This window comes from Pseudophryne corroboree, chromosome 1, assembly GCF_028390025.1.
Source record: "Pseudophryne corroboree isolate aPseCor3 chromosome 1, aPseCor3.hap2, whole genome shotgun sequence".
Classification (NCBI taxonomy): Eukaryota; Metazoa; Chordata; class Amphibia; order Anura; family Myobatrachidae; genus Pseudophryne; species Pseudophryne corroboree.
The window spans coordinates 405,527,292-405,548,066 of record NC_086444.1 but is presented as its reverse complement, the minus strand read 5'-3'; the positions used below and the strand labels follow the sequence as shown (position 1 = coordinate 405,548,066).

The 20,775-nt window shown below is 45.9% G+C and overlaps 1 protein-coding gene across 3 annotated transcripts in view; it reads right to left on the bottom strand.

Moving 5' to 3' along the window:
- KCTD10 (potassium channel tetramerization domain containing 10) overlaps positions 1-20,775 on the bottom strand; it is a 68,556-nt gene that overhangs the window by 44,577 nt on the left and 3,204 nt on the right. For all 3 annotated transcript variants that reach the window (XM_063913238.1, XM_063913239.1, XM_063913240.1), the window contains exon 3: positions 7,022-7,191. In XM_063913238.1, the coding sequence (XP_063769308.1) occupies positions 7,022-7,191 (170 nt within the window). The remainder of the gene's footprint in view (positions 1-7,021; positions 7,192-20,775) is intronic.

Sequence of the window (20,775 nt, the reverse complement as noted above, 5' to 3'; positions counted from 1 at the left end):
CACAACGCGACTGCAGCGCCTCCGGCCAGTCCCTGCATCTCCCTGTAATTGGCACTAGTGACCCGCCGCGGCCGCACTGATATCGCGCGATACTGGATGGTGAGTAGAATGAGGTGGGTGGGCGGGCATCGGGAGGCCACTATGGGCACCGGGCGAGTATCGGAAGGCCACTATGGCAGCTATGTCTATCCCAACTGAAGTGCACCCGGCGTATAAGACGACCCCCCCACTTGGAGGCATGTTTTTCAGGGCAAAAAAGTAGTCTTATACGCCAGCAAATACTGTACATCCACATATAAGAGCCACTCTTAAGGACACAGACCCATTTTAAGTAGTGGCCACATTTTTGGGGTGCACAGAATTTAGGTGCAGTGGATTTTGCTAGTTAGCCATTCCTTTCAACAGGAAGCCCTCTGCTGCTCATGCTCTATGGGAAAAGTGCATTTATATGCACACATAAAAATTACACATGGAAAAGTTCCAGTCTCACCTAATAACTTGCATCTCAGAAGTACATATAAATGTATTATACAAGCATAAAACAATTAATATGTACAATTGTGACAGTTGAAATAAAGGCCAATGGTCCCTTCACCTCATGAGTTAGCAGAAAGGTAGTCCAAACAGGCAATCATTTTAGAAGTAAGATGCAATTAATGACTGGCCTAACAGTGTAGGTAGCTAGCACGTTGAAGTGCTACATTTACTTCTGCAAAATCACATTGTTACAACGAATTACAATCTGACATACATTTTTTTATCTAACTCATAATACTCTTAACGGGCTCAGGGCCTTATTCAGGTTTGTAAGCAAACCAAAAAAGGCACACTAATGGGCAAAACCTTGTTGCACTGCAGATGGGGTGGGCGGGTAACATGTGCAGAGAGAGTTAGATTTGAGAGGCATGTGCTGAAACTGAAATCTAAATTGCAGTGTAAAAATAAGAATTTACTTACCGATAATTCTATTTCTCGGAGTCCGTAGTGGATGCTGGGGTTCCTGAAAGGACCATGGGGAATAGCGGCTCCGCAGGAGACAGGGCACAAAAGTAAAGCTTTCCGATCAGGTGGTGTGCACTGGCTCCTCCCCCTATGACCCTCCTCCAAGCCAGTTAGGTACTGTGCCCGGACGAGCGTACACAATAAGGGAGGAATTTTGAATCCCGGGTAAGACTCATACCAGCCACACCAATCACACCGTACAACTTGTGATCTAAACCCAGTTAACAGTATGATAACAGCGGAGCCTCTGAAAAGATGGCTCACAACAATAATAACCCGATTTTTGTAACTATGTACAAGTATTGCAGATAATCCGCACTTGGGATGGGCGCCCAGCATCCACTACGGACTCCGAGAAATAGAATTATCGGTAAGTAAATTCTTATTTTCTCTATCGTCCTAGTGGATGCTGGGGTTCCTGAAAGGACCATGGGGATTATACCAAAGCTCCCAAACGGGCGGGAGAGTGCGGATGACTCTGCAGCACCGAATGAGAGAACTCCAGGTCCTCCTTAGCCAGGGTATCAAATTTGTAGAATTTAGCAAACGTGTTTGCCCCTGACCAAGTAGCTGCTCGGCAAAGTTGTAAAGCCGAGACCCCTCGGGCAGCCGCCCAAGATGAGCCCACCTTCCTTGTGGAATGGGCATTTACATATTTTGGCTGTGGCAGGCCTGCCACAGAATGTGCAAGCTGAATTGTATTACACATCCAACTAGCAATAGTCTGCTTAGAAGCAAGAGCACCCAGTTTGTTGGGTGCATACAGGATAACAGCAAGTCAGTTTTCCTGACTCCAGCCGTCCTGGAACATATTTTCAGGGCCCTGACAACATCTAGCAACTTGGAGTCCTCCAAGTCCCTAGTAGGTGCAAGGCACCACAATAAGCTGGTTCAGGTGAAACACTGACACCACCTTAGGGAGAGAACTGGGGACGAGTCCGCAGCTCTGCCCTGTCCGAATGGACAAACAGATATGGGCTTTTTTGAGAAAAAAACCACCAATTTGACACTCGCCTGGTCCAGGCCAGGGCCAAGAGCATGGTCACTTTTCATGTGAGATGCTTCAAATCCACAGATTTGACTGGTTTTAACCAATGTGATTTGAGGAATCCCAGAACTACGTTGAGATCCCACAGTGCCACTGGAGGGACAAAAGGGGGTTGTATATGCAATACTCCCTTGACAAACTTCTGGACTTCAGGAACTGAAGCCAATTCTTTCTGGAAGAAAATCGACAGGGCCAAAATTTGAACCTTAATGGACCCCAATTTGAGGCCCATAGACACTCCTGTTTGCAGGAAATGCAGGAAACGACCGAGTTGAAATTACTTTGTGGGGCCTTCCTGGCCTCACACCACGCAACATATTTTCGCCACATGTGGTGATAATGTTGTGCGGTCACCTCCTTTCTGGCTTTGACCAGGGTAGGAATGACCTCTTCCGGAATGCCTTTTCCCTTAGGATCCGGCTTTCCACCGCCATGCCGACAAACGCAGCTGCGGTAAGTCTTGGAACAGACCTGGTACTTGCTGAAGCAAGTCCCTTCTTAGCGGCAGAGGCCATAAGACCTCTGTAAGCATCTCTTGAAGTTCCGGGTACCAAGTCCTTCTTGGCCAATCCGGAGCCATGAGTATAGTTCTTACTCCTCTATGTCTTATAATTCTCAGCACCTTAGGTATGAGAAGCAGAGGAGGGAACACATACACCGACTGGTACACCCACGGTGTTACCAGAACGTCCACAGCTATTGCCTGAGGGTCTCTTGACCTGGCGCAATACCTGTCCCGTTTTTTGTTCAGACGGGACGCCATCATGTCCACCTTTGGTATTTCCCAACGGTTTACAATCATGTGGAAAAAACTTCCCGATGAAGTTTCCACTCTCCCGGGTGGAGGTCGTGCCTGCTGAGGAAGTCTGCTTCCCAGTTTCCATTCCCGGGATGAAACACTGCTGACAGTGCTATCACATGATTTTCCGCCCAGCGAAAAGTCCTTGCAGTTTTTGCCATTGCCCTCCTGCTTCTTGTGTCGCCCTGTCTGTTTACGTGGGCGACTGCCGTGATGTTTTTCCCACTGGATCAATACCGGCTGACCTTGAAGCAGAGGTCTTGCTAAGCTTAGAGCATTATAAATTTACCCTTAGCTCCAGTATATTTATGTGGAGAAAAGTCTCCAGACTTGATCACACTCCCTGGAAATTTTTTCCTTGTGTGACTGCTCCCCAGCCTCTCGGGCTGGGCTCCGTGGTCACCAGCATCCAATCCTGAATGCCGAATCTGCGGCCCTCTAGAAGATGAGCACTCTATAACCACCACAGGAGAGACACCCTTGTCCTTGGATATAGGGTTATCCGCTGATGCATCTGAAGATGCGATCCGGACCATTTGTCCAGCAGATCCCACTGAAAAGTTCTTGCGTGAAATCTGCCGAATGGAATTGCTTCGTAGGAAGCCACCATTTTTACCAGGACCCTTGTGCAATGATGCAATGTTTTTAGGAGGTTCCTGACTAGCTCGGATAACTCCCTGGCTTTCTCTTCCAGGAGAAACACCTTTTTCTGGACTGTGTCCAGAATCATCCCTAGGCACAGCAGACGTGTCGTCGGGATCAGCTGCGATTTTGGAATATTTAGAATCCACCCGTGCTGTTGTAGCAGTATCCGAGATAGTGCTACTCCGACCTCCAACTGTTCCCTGGACTATGCCCTTATCAGGAGATCGTCCAAGTAAGGGATAATTAAGACGCCTTTTCTTCGAAGAAGAATCATCATTTCGGCCATTACCTTGGTAAAGACCCGGGGTGCCGTGGACAATCCAAACGGCAGCGTCTGAAACTGATAGTGACAGTTCTGCCCCACGAACCTGAGGTACCCTTAGTGAGAAGGGCAAATTTTGGGACATAGAAGGTAAGCATCCCTGATGTCCCGGGACACTATATAGTCCCCTTCTTCCTGGTTCGTTATCACTGCTCTGAGTGACTCCATCTTGATTTGAACCTTTGTAAGTGTTCAAAAAAATTTTTTAGAATAAGTCTCACCTAGCCTTCTGGCTTCAGTACCACAATATAGTGTGGAATAATACCCCTTTTCTTGTAGTAGGAGGGGTAATTTAATTATCACCTGCTGGGAATACAGCTTGTGAATTTTTTCCCATACTGCCTCCTTGTCGGAGGGAGACCTTGGTAAAGCAGACTTCAGGAGCCTGCGAAGGGGAAACGTCTCGACATTCCAATCTGTACCCCTGGGATACTACTTGTAGGATCCAGGGGTCCTGTACGGTCTCAGCGCCATGCTGAGAACTTGTCAGAAGCGGTGGAACGCTTCTGTTCCTGGGAATGAGCTGCCTGCTGCAGTCTTCTTCCCTTTCCTCTATCCCTGGGCAGATATGATCTTATAGGGACGAAAGGACTGAGGCTGAAAAGACGGTGTCTTTTTCTGCAGAGATGTGACTTAGGGTAAAAACGGCGGATTTTCCAGCAGTTGCCGTGGCCACCAGGTCCGATGGACCGACCCCAAATAACTCCTCTTCCTTTATACGGCAATACACCTTTGTGCCGTTTGGAATCTGCATCACCTGACCACTGTCGTGTCCATAACATCTTCTGGCAGATATGGACATCGCATTTACTCTTGATGCCAGAGTGCAAATATCCCTCTGTGCATCTCGCATATATAGAAATGCATCCTTTAAATGCTCTATAGTCAATAAAATACTGTCCCTGTCAAGGGTATCAATATTTTTAGTCAGGGAATCCGACCAAGCCACCCCAGCTCTGCACATCCAGGCTGAGGCGATCGCTGGTCGCAGTATAACACCAGTATGTGTGTATATACTTTTTATGATATTTTTCCAGCCTCCTGTCAGCTGGTCCTTGAGGACGGCCCTATCTATAGACGGTACCGCCACTTGTTTTGATAAGCGTGTGAGCGCCTTATCCACCCTAAGGGGTGTTTCCCAACGCGCCCTAACTTCTGGCGGGAAAGGGTATACCGCCCATAATTTTCTATCGGGGGGAACCCACGCATCATCACACACTTTATTTAATTTATCTGATTCAGGAAAAACTACGGTAGTTTTTTCACATCCCACATAATACCCTCTTTTGTGGTACTTGTAGTATCAGAAATATGTAACACCTCCTTCATTGCCTTTAACGTGTGGCCCTAATAAGGAATACGTTTGTTTATTCACCGTCGACACTGGATTCAGTGTCCCTGTCTGTGTCGACCGACTAAAGTAAACGGGCGTTTTAAAACCCCTGACGGTGTTTTTGAGACGTCTGGACCGGTACTAATTGTTTGTCGGCCGTCTCATGTCGTCAACCGACCTTGCAGCGTGTTGACATTATCACGTAATTTCCTAAATAAGCCATCCATTCCGGTGTCGACTCCCTAGAGAGTGACATCACCATTACAGGCAATTGCTCCGCCTCCTCACCAACATCGTCCTCATACATGTCGACACACACGTACCGACACACAGCACACACACAGGGAATGCTCTGATAGAGGACAGGACCCACTAGCCCTTTGGAGAGACAGAGGGAGAGTTTACCAGCACACACCAAAAACGCTATAATTATATAGGGACAACCTTATATAAGTGTTTTCCCTTATAGCATCTTTTTTATATATTTCTAACGCCAATTTAGTGCCCCCCCTCTCTGTTTTAACCCTGTTTCTGTAGTGCAGTGCAGGGGAGAGCCTGGGAGCCTTCCCTCCAGCCTTTCTGTGAGGGAAAATGGCGCTGTGTGCTGAGGAGATAGGCCCCGCCCCTTTCTCGGCGGCCTAGTCTCCCGCTCTTAACGGATTCTGGCAGGGGTTAAATATCTCCATATAGCCTCCGGAGGCTATATGTGAGGTATTTTTTGCCAAAATAGGTATTCATTTGCCTCCCAGGGCGCCCCCCTCCCAGCGCCCTGCACCCTCAGTGACTGCCGTGTGAAGTGTGCTGAGAGGAAAATGGCGCACAGCTGCAGTGCTGTGCGCTACCTTTAGAAGACTGAGGAGTCTTCTGCCGCCGATTCTGGACCTCTTCTTACTTCAGCATCTGCAAGGGGGCCGGCGGCAAGGCTCCGGTGACCATCCAGGCTGTACCTGTGATCGTCCCTCTGGAGCTGATGTCCAGTAGCCAAGAAGCCAATCCATCCTGCACGCAGGTGAGTTCACTTCTTCTCCCCTAAGTCCCTCGTTGCAGTGATCCTGTTGCCAGCAGGACTCACTGTAAAATAAAAAACCTAAGCTAAACTTTTCTAAGCAGCTCTTTAGGAGAGCCACCTAGATTGCACCCTTCTCGGCCGGGCACAAAAATCTAACTGGCTTGGAGGAGGGTCATAGGGGGAGGAGCCAGTGCACACCACCTGATCGGAAAGCTTTACTTTTGTGCCCTGTCTCCTGCGGAGCCGCTATTCCCCATGGTCCTTTCAGGAACCCCAGCATCCACTAGGACGATAGAGAAAATAAAGCAGCCAGTATTTACCCTGCACAGAAACAATATAACCCACCCAAATCTAACTCTCTCTGCAAATGTTATATCTGCCCTCCCTGCAGTGCAACATGGTTTTGCCCATTAGTGTTCTTTTTTATAATAACCCCCTCATTTCAATTCTGTGAGGTCCCAAAGCTATTCACTTGATCGCACTGTTATGCCCGACTAGAAGATTTCTGCTCGCACCCCTCCTGAGGTGGATGGCAGAAATCCGACTAAACTACTGCTGTAGTGTTACAATGCTGTTTTCTGGATTTAGCATCCTTAAGCAGGCACTTAAGTCGGAGAATGCCAGTTCTCACAACTTAACACGTGGTTTAAGGCGCAAGAACTGGCATCCCCAGACTAGTGATGATGAAAACGGAATATCTCTAGGACCTCCTTCCCAACGCTATTAACATCCGCAGAACTGAGCCCAAAGAAAGCAACTTGTTTTTAAATTGCACCATTCTTAGAAAATAATTTGCAGTGCAGTATTGAATAATCCCACGCTTAAAAGGCATGACATAGCATCGCTCCTTGGTGTAAGCCTACCTGAAGAGATGCTTGACATTCATCAGCCAATCCTTGCACCAAATAATACTTTGCTTCTGCCAAGAGCTCCTCAATTTCTCTTCGAGTCTCTGGAAGTGGAACAGCTCCATCTCGTAGGTAATTCAATATAGTACCAAAATGCTTCCCACACCGATCTATCAAAATCCAACCTACAGACAATATAAACATATGCTGATCAATGGCGGACTATGCCACTGCACTCACAACTCATTACGACAAGAAACATTCTATGGGCCTAGAGCAAGTTACCGTGCACCTGGGTAAAGCCATGTTGCACAGCAGGTGTGGCAGATATAAAATGTGTAGAGCAATTTATATGAGTAAGGCACGTCCAAACTCAAATCTAAAAATTGCAGTGTAAAAATATATATATATATATTTTTTTTTTTTTAAAAGTCCAGCATTTGTTGGCTACATGCAAGAGCAAGCCAGTATTTACCCTAGTGTTCATTCTAGCACCCTGCACCTTTCATAATCCGTGTAGTTCCTCTTTCCTGCCTGGGGTGTCGCTCTCTGTTGTGATGCTTCTCAGAACACTCTGATCTGTTACTCAGTGCTATGATACAGACCTGTGTGTGCTGAAAACACCAGAGCAGAGAGCGACACCGCAGGCAGGAAAGAGGAACTGCACAGGATTTGAAAGGTGCAGGGTGCTAGAGTGAACATTATACCCTATGCACAAAAAGATTTTATGTATTTGCACCCCTTGCAATGCTGCATTTGTCCAGATGAGACATTCCCCATCTTTACCGCTTGCTGTGGCAATTGCATGCTGATAGCCTCAACTAGCAAGCCCATGGCCACACTGCGCAGGCACCCAAAATCCATAGGATCGCATGGGTGCGTACTCTGCTGCGGACGGGTCACAAGCTGCAGTGGAAAGTCACAATCCTGATGCGGCCCATTCGAGGTATAGATGAGGGTGACATATCTGTACTTGTTCTTTCTTACTTTATTCTCTAGAACTCAGAATCAGGCCCTATAATACAAAGTATTTGATAGTTCACAGAACTATAAACAGTTAAACAAGTAGCAAGTTATAGAATTGTCAATGGTTTGCAATAAAAATATGAACTGATGTATTTTTCCCATATACAGAGCTGTAAAATTTAAGCTGTAAAAGTACTAACGCAAGTTAGAGGCGAAAGTAATAGCTTGTTTAAAAGCACATTTTTAAGGATTGTTTTAAAATATATAGAGTTCCTTAAAGCTCAAATGCATTCTAAGGGCGATATGTAATCTATTCTCTTGCCGGCAGGCTGTAGATGGCGCCCAACGGAGCTTTTCAACTGCTGCTCCGTTTGCGCACAATCGGCTGCCGACGCAGGCATTTCAGCTCACACCCCAGGGGTTGGCGAGCTGAAATGAGTGAAGTGTGACCCGTTTGAATGCTGTAACGGGACTTTTCAAGCCGAGCCCATTAGTTTGGTCGGCTTCTCTGGTTCGACCCCTCTGGGCGCAACAAGCGCCATAAAACCAAAACAATTAAATATTGCCCCCTGATCTCCCGTCACTTTAGATGGGAGATCAGGAGCGATAAAACAATTGCATATAGCCCTATGCATCCATAAGTTGCTGTCATTGCATGTTTTTCGTATTTATTTAATAGTCTTTACACTCCAATATTTTCATCCAAAAGGTCATATGTAATATGGTCAGTTTGCTGGATTTGTGGGATGCTGGTCAATCAAAAAAGCAAAAACAGGTTGGTTTTGCCTTGTAAATGATTGCTCTGTAAAAAAAAAAAGTCAGAGATCGTCTAGCAACCTGCACCTCTGGCAAACTTGGACCCTATTACGTATGCCCCAAAATGTTTTTTTTTTTTTCTTTTTTAACTGTATTCCCCTTTAGTAAATGTGATGAGTATAGAAAATAAGAATTTACTTACCGATAATTCTATTTCTCGTAGTCCGTAGTGGATGCTGGGGACTCCGTCAGGACCATGGGGAATAGCGGCTCCGCAGGAGACAGGGCACAAAAGTAAAAGCTTTAGGATCAGGTGGTGTGCACTGGCTCCTCCCCCTATGACCCTCCTCCAAGCCTCAGTTAGGATACTGTGCCCGGACGAGCGTACACAATAAGGAAGGATTTTGAATCCCGGGTAAGACTCATACCAGCCACACCAATCACACTGTACAACCTGTGATCTGAACCCAGTTAACAGCATGATAACAGCGGAGCCTCTGAAAAGATGGCTCACAACAATAATAACCCGATTTTTGTAACAATAACTATGTACAAGTATTGCAGACAATCCGCACTTCGGATGGGCGCCCAGCATCCACTACGGACTACGAGAAATAGAATTATCGGTAAGTAAATTCTTATTTTCTCTGACGTCCTAAGTGGATGCTGGGGACTCCGTCAGGACCATGGGGATTATACCAAAGCTCCCAAACGGGCGGGAGAGTGCGGATGACTCTGCAGCACCGAATGAGAGAACTCCAGGTCCTCCTCAGCCAGGGTATCAAATTTGTAGAATTTTTCAACGTGTTTGCCCCTGACCAAGTAGCAGCTCGGCAAAGTTGTAAAGCCGAGACCCCTCGGGCAGCCGCCCAAGATGAGCCCACCTTCCTTGTGGAATGGGCATTTACATATTTTGGCTGTGGCAGGCCTGCCACAGAATGTGCAAGCTGAATTGTACTACACATCCAACTGGCAATCGTCTGCTTAGAAGCAAGAGCACCCAGTTTGTTGGGTGCATACAGGATAACAGCAAGTCAGTTTTCCTGACTCCAGCCGTCCTGGAAACCTATATTTTCAGGGCCCTGACAACATCTAGCAACTTGGAGTCCTCCAAGTCCCTAGTAGCCGCAGGTACCACAATAAGCTGGTTCAGGTGAAACGCTGACACCACCTTAGGGAGAAACTGGGGACGAGTCCGCAGCTCTGCCCTGTCCGAATGGACAATCAGATATGGGCTTTTGTGAGACAAAGCCGCCAATTCTGACACTCGCCTGGCCAAGGCCAGGGCCAACAGCATGGTCACTTTCCATGTGAGATATTTCAAATCCACAGATTTGAGCGGTTTAAACCAATGTGATTTGAGGAATCCCAGAACTACGTTGAGATCCCACAGTGCCACTGGAGGCACAAAAGGGGGTTGTATATGCAGTACTCCCTTGACAAACTTCTGGACTTCAGGAACTGAAGCCAATTCTTTTTGGAAGAAAATCGACAGGGCCGAAATTTGAACCTTAATGGACCCCAATTTGAGGCCCATAGACACTCCTGTTTGTAGGAAATGCAGGAATCGACCGAGTTGAAATTCCTCCGTGGGGGCCTTCCTGGCCTCACACCATGCAACATATCTTCGCCACATGTGGTGATAATGTTGTGCGGTCACCTCCTTCCTGGCTTTGACCAGGGTAGGAATGACCTCTTCCGGAATGCCTTTTTCCCTTAGGATCCGGCGTTCCACCGCCATGCCGTCAAACGCAGCCGCGGTAAGTCTTGGAAACAGACATGGTACTTGCTGAAGCAAGTCCCTTCTTAGCGGCAGAGGCCATGAGTCCTCTGTGAGCATTTCTTGAAGTTCCGGGTACCAAGTCCTTCTTGGCCAATCCGGAGCCACGAGTATAGTTCTTACTCCTCTACGTCTTATAATTCTCAGTACCTTGGGTATGAGAAGCAGAGGAGGGAACACATACACCGACTGGTACCCCCACGGTGTTACCAGAACGTCCACAGCTATTGCCTGAGGGTCTCTTGACCTGGCGCAATACCTGTCCAGTTTTTTGTTCAGGCGGGACGCCATCATGTCCACCTTTGGTCTTTCCCAACGGTTCACAATCATGTGGAAGACTTCCCGATGAAGTCCCCACTTTCCCGGGTGGAGGTCGTTTACGTGGGCGACTGCCGTGATGTTGTCCCACTGGATCAATACCGGCTGACCTTGAAGCAGAGGTCTTGCTAAGCTTAGAGCATTGTAAATTGTCCTTAGCTCCAGTTGCCTGCTGAGGAAGTTTGCTTCCCAGTTGTCCACTCCCGGAATGAACACTGCTGACAGTGCTATCACATGATTTTCCGCCCAGCGAAGAATCCTTGCAGTTTCTGCCATTGCCCTCCTGCTTCTTGTGCCGCCCTGTCTGTTGGAGACAGGGTTATCCGCTGATGCATCTGAAGATGCGATCCGGACCATTTTTCCAGCAGATCCCACTGAAAAGTTCTTGCGTGAAATCTGCCGAATGGAATCGCTTCGTAAGAAGCCACCATTTTTCCCAGGACCCTTGTGCAATGATGCACTGACACTTTTCCTGGTTTTAGGAGGTTCCTGACTAGCTCGGATAACTCCCTGGCTTTCTTCTCCGGGAGAAACACCCTTTTCTGGACTGTGTCCAGAATCATCCCTAGGAACAGTAGACGTGTCGTCGGAAACAGCTGCGATTTTGGAATATTTAGAATCCACCCGTGCTGTCGTAGAACTACTTGAGATAGTGCTACTCCGACCTCCAACTGTTCTCTGGACCTTGCCCTTATCAGGCGATCGTCCATTTTCTTTGAAGAAGAATCATCATTTCGGCCATTACCTTGGTAAAGACCCGGGGTGCCGTGGACAATCCAAACGGCAGCGTCTGAAACTGATAGTGACAGTTCTGTACCACGAACCTGAGGTACCCTTGGTGAGAAGGGCAAATTGGGACATGGAGGTAAGCATCCCTGATGTCCAGGGACACCATATAGTCCCCTTCTTCCTGGTTCGCTATCACTGCTCTGAGTGACTCCATCTTGATTTGAACCTTTGTATGTAAGTGTTCAAATATTTCAGATTTAGAATAGGTCTCACCGAGCCATCTGGCTTCAGTACCACAATATAGTGTGGAATAATACCCCTTTCCTTGTTGTAGGAGGGGTACTTTGATTATCACCTGCTGGGAATACAGCTTGTGAATTGTTTCCAATACTGCCTCCCTGTCGGAGGGAGACGTTGGTAAAGCAAACTTCAGGAACCTGCGAGGGGGAGACGTCTCGAATTTCCAATCTGTACCCCTGGGATACTACTTGTAGGATCCAGGGGTCCACTTGCGAGTGAGCCCACTGCGTGCTGAAACTCTTGAGACGACCCCCCACCGCACCTGTTTGTACGGCCCCAGCGTCATGCTGAGGACTTGGCAGAAGCGGTGGAGGGCTTCTGTTCCTGGGAATGGGCTGCCTGCTGCAGTCTTCTTCCCTTTCCTCTATCCCTGGGCAGATATGACTGGCCTTTTGCCCGCTTGCCCTTTAAATGCTCTATAGTCAATAAAATACTGTCCCTGTCAAGGGTATCAATATTTTCAGTCAGGGAATCCGACCAAGCCACCCCAGTGCTGCCCATCCAGGCTGAGGTGATCGCTGGTCGCAGTATAACACCAGTATGTGTGTATATACTGTTTAGGATATTTTCCAGCCTCCTATCAGTTGGCTCTTTGAGGGCGGCCGTATCTGGAGACGGTAACGCCACTTGTTTTGATAAGCGTGTGAGCGCCTTATCCACCCTAAGGGATGTTTCCCAACGCGCCATAACTTCTGGCGGGAAAGGGTATACCGCCAATAATTTTCTATCGGGGGAAACCCACGCATCATCACACACTTCATTTAATTTATCTGATTCAGGAAAAACTACAGGTAGTTTTTTCACACCCCACATAATACCCTTTTTTGTGGTACTTGTAGTATCAGAAATATGTAACACCTCCTTCATTGCCCTTAACATGTAACGTGTGGCCCTAAAGGAAAATACGTTTGTTTCTTCACCGTCGACACTGGAGTCAGTGTCCCTGTCTGTGTCGACCGACTGAGGTAAATGGGCGTTTTAAAGCCCCTGACGGTGTTTGAGACGCCTGGACAGGTACTAATTTGTTTGCCGGCCGTCTCATGTCGTCAACCGACCTTGCAGCGTGTTGACATTATCACGTAATTCCCTAAATACGCCATCCATTCCAGTGTCGACTCCCTAGAGAGAGTGACATCACCATTACAGGCAATTGCTCCGCCTCTTCACCAACATCGTCCTCATACATGTCGACACACACGTACCGACACCCAGCACACACACAGGGAATGCTCTGATAGAGGACAGGACCCCACTAGCCCTTTGGGGAGACAGAGGGAGAGTTTGCCAGCACACACCAAAACGCTATAATTATACAGGGACAACCTTTATATAAGTGTTTTCCCCTTATAGCATCTTAATATATAATCATATCGCCAAATAAGTGCCCCCCCTCTCTGTTTTAACCCTGTTTCTGTAGTGCAGTGCAGGGGAGAGCCTGGGAGCCTTCCCACCAGCAGTTCTGTGAGGGAAAATGGCGCTGTGTGCTGAGGAGAATAGGCCCCGCCCCCTTTTCGGCTGGCTTCTTCTCCCGTTTTTCTGACAACCTGGCAGGGGTTAAATACATCCATATAGCCCCAGAGGCTATATGTGATGTATTTTTAGCCAGTATAGGTATTTTCATTGCTGCCCAGGGCGCCCCCCCCAGCGCCCTGCACCCTCAGTGACCGTTGGTGTGAAGTGTGCTGAGAGCAATGGCGCACAGCTGCAGTGCTGTGCGCTACCTCATGAAGACTGAGAAGTCTTCAGCCGCCGATTTCTGGACCTCTTCTCTCTTCAGCATCTGCAAGGGGGTCGGCGGCGCGGCTCCGGTGACCCATCCAGGCTGTACCTGTGATCGTCCCTCTGGAGCTAGTGTCCAGTAGCCTAAGAAGCCAATCCATCCTGCACGCAGGTGAGTTCACTTCTTCTCCCCTAAGTCCCTCGTTGCAGTGAGCCTGTTGCCAGCAGGACTCACTGAAAATAAAAAACCTAATAAAACTTTTACTCTAAGCAGCTCTTTAGGAGAGCCACCTAGATTGCACCCTTCTCGGCCGGGCACAAAAACCTAACTGAGGCTTGGAGGAGGGTCATAGGGGGAGGAGCCAGTGCACACCACCTGATCCTAAAGCTTTTACTTTTGTGCCCTGTCTCCTGCGGAGCCGCTATTCCCCATGGTCCTGACAGAGTCCCCAGCATCCACTTAGGACGTCAGAGAAAACAACTATACGATACAGATCAGGGCCAGATTATGGGCTACAAAATGTTCCAAGGGCCTACTGTGAGATGTAGAGGAGTTCAATCAGTGTGGGTGTGTGTGGGGCCAGAATCACGTGGGTGCGTACGCCTCCTACTTGCGTACGTAATGCAAGTGGGCGGTTCAGTCTACAGACGGGGTCGTGGGCGGCCGGCGCCGTCACTGTTGGGGGCGTGCCCAGCACCTACGGAGGTGCTGTGCTTCCCCCAAGCTCTCGGACAGCGTGAATGGATGCCGTGCGCATTCATGAGGCATCTTTACACGTTGAGAGGGTAGAAAGCAGGTGGCTGTTTTAGCACGGCACCGCAGAAAGGGCAGGGCGGGTTTTGCCCTTGAAAAAAAAAAAATCGGGCAGGGCGCAGCGCCCTGCTAAAACAGCCTAGAGTGAACACTATAGATATACTGTAGCCCCCAAGGCAAAAGTGTGTAAAGGCCCCTTACCACCCAATGGTGAAAAATGTATATAATACATGTAACTTTGAAAGGATAGATGATCCCCTTGTCATTTCCGTGTCCCATAGCAGCTGCACTGCCTGTACCTATGGTAGCTACGCCCTTGCCTCCTACACTATCAGCTCCGCTGTTTCCCCAAGTACATAAAAATATAAAAACTGCATAAATTTGAGAAAACAAAGGCTGCCATTATATGGGCCTATTTTATGTGGAGGCCTGGATCTGTAGATCCATCTGCCTCATTGTTAATCTGGCCCCGATACAGATGTGTCCTCATACATCATTGCTGCAGTTGCACCAAACAGTGACTTTTGGTGCCCAGACATTGCGCTCAGCGAAGAAAGTTGGTATCCGGATGACAAGTCGACAGTCAATAGGTGGACACACATTAGGTCAACACTGACAAAAGATTGACATGGTAATGGTCGACACGGGAAAAGGTCAACATGAGTTTTTTACAGTTTTATTTCACTTTCAACTTTTTCATACTTTATCGTCCACATGGATTACGATTTGGAATAGTAACTTGTGCTATGCACCTTGCCTGCAGCATGGGAGCGAAGAGAGTCATGCAAGAGGACGCGGTGCAATAATTGGGGTTCAGTCATTTTACGGCGAAAACAACACCATCGAAATTTTAAAAAACTCATGTCGACCTTTTCCGTGTTAACCTTTTAGGTAAGCCTAGACATTGTTAACCTTTTTCAGGTAGACCCAATGATCAACAACAAAAAAATGTGTGGGTCCCAGGGACCACCTCTCACTTCAAAAAATTGGGAGTCCTACTCCACTGTTTGTGGGTTCCATCACAAAGTATGCTTTTGGGCTCCTCGCATAGCATCAGACCACCCCACATGCCCTACAAGTGCCTTGAGTCCTGTTGGAAAAAGAACGCTATATACATAAAATATACACCATGGGAAGTCATACTCATTTCACGGTACAAATAACATTTATAATTACATTGCCTTGCTCTCATATAGCCAACAGGAGCAGTGCTGGGGGCAGAGGCATAATGGAAGGTCGCAGTTGGGATATTGCTGGGGTCACGTGGCAGCTTGAGTAGTGTGGGGACAGGTTACAGTTGGGGGAAGGGGGGTTAAGGGCACTCAGCAGTTTGGGGCTGAGCTAGTGGTTGAAGCAGGGAGCAGTTGGGATGGTGGGGGGAGGGGTGAAGGAGGGTAAGAGCATGTGGCAGTTGGGGTAGGAAGGGGGGGGGGGATAAGTCTAGATATCAGTTGGGGCAGTACTGGGGAGCAAGGAGAGGGTTAGGGGCAGGCAGTGCTATGTGCTGCCTGTCCTGACCTCGGCTATAGTTGGATTATCTACTATAGACATTGATTTATTTTTTTTAACTCAAATATTTACATTGTGCTCATTCCATAAAATAAAGTTTAAAAAAGATGTCTTGCTTACACGTGCCCGACCTCAGTTATGTTAATAACTTTAGATAAGATTTATTTAAAAAATTCCAGGTATACCAGTAAAGTGAGATTAATACTAATAGGAGTAAACCTCTGCCTCACCAAGGAGAGATTTTGTCTATGAGAGATTTTGACTGAGCATTTTCCCTTGAATTGGCAAGTAGGAGATTTTGACAAACACAATATGGCTGATGGACGACCCGGCGGCAGGTGGGGGGAGGGAGTGAAGCGAAGCTTCTTCACTCCATGATGTCACCTGGCCCCATAGCCCTGCATGCTAATATGGACGATATTGTCCATATTGGCTTGCAAGTATAAACAAGACTGCACCAACGATGAACAAGCAGGGCCGCTCATCGTTGGTGCATACACACTTAAAGAGATATGAACAATTTCTCGTTCATTACCAAACAAGATTGTTCGTATCACCCGCACACATCGCCCAGTGTGTAGGGCCTATGAGCAAGGTTAAAACGACATTAGGAAATTTGCTATAGTAATACAGTAACTAATCTGCACACATCTTTTCCACCACCGTTGCTAGATATAAGCCTAACAAATTGTATATCTACTGTGATAAGAGTTACAATACAATCCCAAATAAAGAAACAGTGGACATCCCTGATGAGGTCTGCATGCTCGATGTATATATGACATCTGGTTACCAGTTCTCACATCAGCTCTATACAGGCTGTATATAAACAATTACGCTCAACCTAACTGTCAGAGGAAGTCCCATTCAAGTGACTGAAATGCTCTAAGGCTGTTTTCAGTTTAGTACTAGTCGTATAATTAGCTACAAGTCTGCATAAAGTAATTGTAGATCAGCCAGGTCTCAAGGAATATAAAAACTACTGTGTATAGCAATATTATTATGAATGAATTAATATAAAGATATCATGTACCTAGGAAAAAAGAATGAGGGTGTGTTTAGGTAACAAATGTCAAAAGACCCACTAAAATTGTGTCTAGTGCAGGGCTTGACAAATGTTTGTCAAGCCAAACCACCCCTCCGCAGCCACTCCCTAGGCACTCAGCAAAGGTGAGAGGCAGCAGGGATCTTGGGTCACTAAGTAGTGGGTCACTGAGCGGAGTATACAGGTGCCATCTTGCGCCACTGGAGGAGGATACAAATGTGCCTCTGTAGAGCTGGATTCAGAGTGGCGTGCTGGCAGGAAGACACTAGAAGGCGACATGGCAGTTGGGAGGGGTGACACTACAGGCAGCATGGCTATTGGCTGGGGAGACCCTGCAAGTGGCGATTGGCTATGGCAAAGGAGGTGGAACATAAAGCCAGATTATAACGAGTCCTGCGGGACCCACTGATTTCTTAAAAGTGGCTCCTAGGGAACTATTTTTGGGTAAAATACGAGCTATAGCGCATTTTTGTGATCACTGGTGCCCCAGGTCCCTTGAGACTCTGCAAGCACCGGGTGTCTTTTTGCAGAACATGCATCTTACTTGCAACACAATGTGACTAGGATGCATCAGAATACTCTGCCGATTAATTTGATATAACACTTGTATATTGTGTGTTACAGAGTCTCTGAATCTGTACACGAAGTGCTACAAAGTAGCAGTCGCAGCTTTTTCCCAATACAAGTTCTGTTGTGCTCCGTATACATACTCAGTCACACACAATATACAAGTATAATCTGTCAAATTTGCGACTAAGATGTCTATTCATCAAAAACAGAAGCCCAACCCTAGTCAAGTTGCAAGGTTATGGTAGAATAGGTAGTCAGTGAAAAGATTCACACCAAATTGTCGACATGTGGAAAAGGTTGGCACAATGAAATGGTTGCCATTTGAAAAGGTCAACATGCGTTATGTTTTTTTTGGTGTCAAATTTTAGCTTCCAGCACATGGAACCTCAAATAGTGTACTGCACCTCCTTGCATGACTTCATTAAACATTTTTCAGGCAAGGTGCCTTGCTCCACTACTGCTCTGCTTGGGACAGGTTACTGTTCCCAATTGTAGTCTACATGGATGGTTCAGTATAAAACAGTTGAAAAGGATTCCAATAAACTCATGTCAACCATATGTTTTGTCAACCTTTTGACAATGTCAACCTATCATCTGGATACAGATTTGCACAGGTCCTGGCAGCTCACTCACGCTGCATGGCATATTGAGGCTAGATGTACGAGGACAAATCTGTACAAACAACCGAAAGTAGCAACACAGAGGCTCCTCAGATAAACCCAGCAATAAATGAAAGAGTGGTTTAGAAAAATGCAAAAAACATTGTCAAAATGGGATGAGCAATGTTACACTTGCCATGAACGTGGAATTCCAATACTTGTAATGACAATAGTGGTCAAATGTGTCTATCTATACACTTTATGGGATAACATTCAATCCCCACAAAGGGTAGGATACACAATATAAGAGTATTCATAACACCACTATAATTAACAAAGCTGTATTGTGAGGTATTAACTTTATTATTTGTAATGCTGGGCATACACTATACAATTATGTCAGATAATCTGCCAGATCTGGCTGGTCAAGATGAGAATCTGGTAATGGACGAGCGCATATGACAATTGACCTTTTGCTCCCAAACACTGGAAAACGGACAAAAATGGTCATTCATAGAAAATGGTTAAATCCGTGATTTGACAGAAAATTGTATAGTGTAATTAGCATAAAGAGGTATGACAGAATACAAGTATTCTAATTATGGGGGACATTAACTGTTGTGAAAATGTAATATATAAATGACTAAAACTGCAAAATATAAAAAATAAACTCAAATCCTTTAAAACCAGGAAAATTATTATTACCCAAATGAGTATTAGGAAAATAGTCTATTCAATTTGTGGGCATTTCCGACAGGTTTTGTCCATATTCGACTTTTTTTTTTTTTTTTTTTAAGTCGAATCAGCATTGTCGAAAACAGGCCAAAAACCTGTTGGAAATGGCCGCAAATTTGACAAGTCGGGAAAACGGCAACTCCATTGAATAGGTCGAATACCGAGTTGACGGCAATTCCGACAGGCATTGAATAGACCCCTATATGGGCAGTATCTAATTAGCTGCTAATTGACTGGCTCGGGGGTATCCTATTAGTTCTGATGATGGTACTTATGGGGGGTTTTGCGTCAGCTTGCCTGAGGCCAAATCCAAATCCACGATAAGTAAGCATTTTTGTCACCAATCTTGGCCAAGAACCACGGCTTTGCGCTGGCCCTTTGTGTTCTCAAGCAAAAAAAAGTGCTATTTCTTTTAGCAAAATAAAACCCCAAAAGGGTCTATAATCTGATTACCCAATAATGACCATCGGGCAAAAATTGTGAAAAAGGCCAGTTTTTTCACAATATAAATGACTCCAGCTAATAGGAAACCCCCTATATTGTTTACCAGTACAGAGAAAATAATCATTAGAGACAAATGATTCGGAGATTAAAACTTACTGTTAGCTCCCAGTAACTCTTCTTTTAACAGTTACACAATTTCCATAACCTATGTTTCTTATATTTCTCAGATTTAGTCATTACCAATAATGGTTCTATTATAAATGTTCACGACAGTTAATGTGTGCCTCACAATTAGAATACTTGTCTTCCCTCGGACCTCTTTATACTTTATGGGATATGCAAGAGTAGAAACATTAGGCTGCCACTGGGCCACAAATGTAATCACACAGGGCAGGTGCTGGGTATATAGGTCTTTTAAGGGAAAGGAAAAGCCAGAGGAAGAAGCATTTTAGAACAATGACTGTTCACCGGTCACACCCAAAGCAACACTAACAGCTCCTACAGTAAAAAATGAAACAAATCTACTGTAGTAAACGGTGTTTATATACAGTGGATTCAATTATTTAGCTCTACACTATCATAATTAGACATACTACTCGAAGTGAAAAGCTGTATAATGAAGTGTTGGGCTTTGGGCTAGTTGCAGAAGACTAGTTTATTTGGGACTTCTGATTGCATGTGTAAACATACAAAACGTAACGGTTTAATGACTAACCACACACTGAAGGACATTAATATATAGTCTGGCTCATACAGAAAAGGTGGTGTATCTGCATTTTAAAATGACAATTTAGAAAACAAATGCAAACATAATTGGTTGCTATGGACAACACCACCTTATTTTCTGCACTGCAATAACATAACTGTCCCCAACTATCTTAAGTGACAAATCATATATTCTTTATACATAACTAAAGATCTAGCTTTAAAAACGTCATACTCATTCTGTAAGATTCATCATTAAGCCTTACAAAAACAAAAAACCAAGTACCTGAATGATCAAATAACAGGGTTGGGTACGAAAATTCTGGCAGTCAGAAGACCTACAGGAATTCCGGTAAGTATTTTTACTCTAACCTACACACAATACTAACGCACCTCTCCTGCAGCCTAATTAAACCCCCCCTTCCACCACAGCCTAACTCCAACCCCGGTACTTACCTCCAGGATCCACTGTGATACCAATATCGGTCTTTTGAATGTCAGAATCCCAACTGCTGGGATTTTTTACAGTATTCCCAAAAAACATGGTCAGCCAATAAATGTTAATCAGACACCATTCACTGTAAGAGCCATAAAATATAACACGCAAGGTAACCTCACTAGTATGTTAATGAATGATGTTAAGGTAATGATCTTTGCTAATACTTTATACGGGTGCAAGCCGAATTGAGTAATAATACTTACCGGAATTAGTAACGGGCATCCCATGAAGCTACTATGGATTTTCACAGATAATTGAATTGGGTTTTAAACCTCCTGGTTCTATCTAATGGTCCACTTTATTAGACATACGAGGATTATAGGCTTCCGTGTCATGTGAGG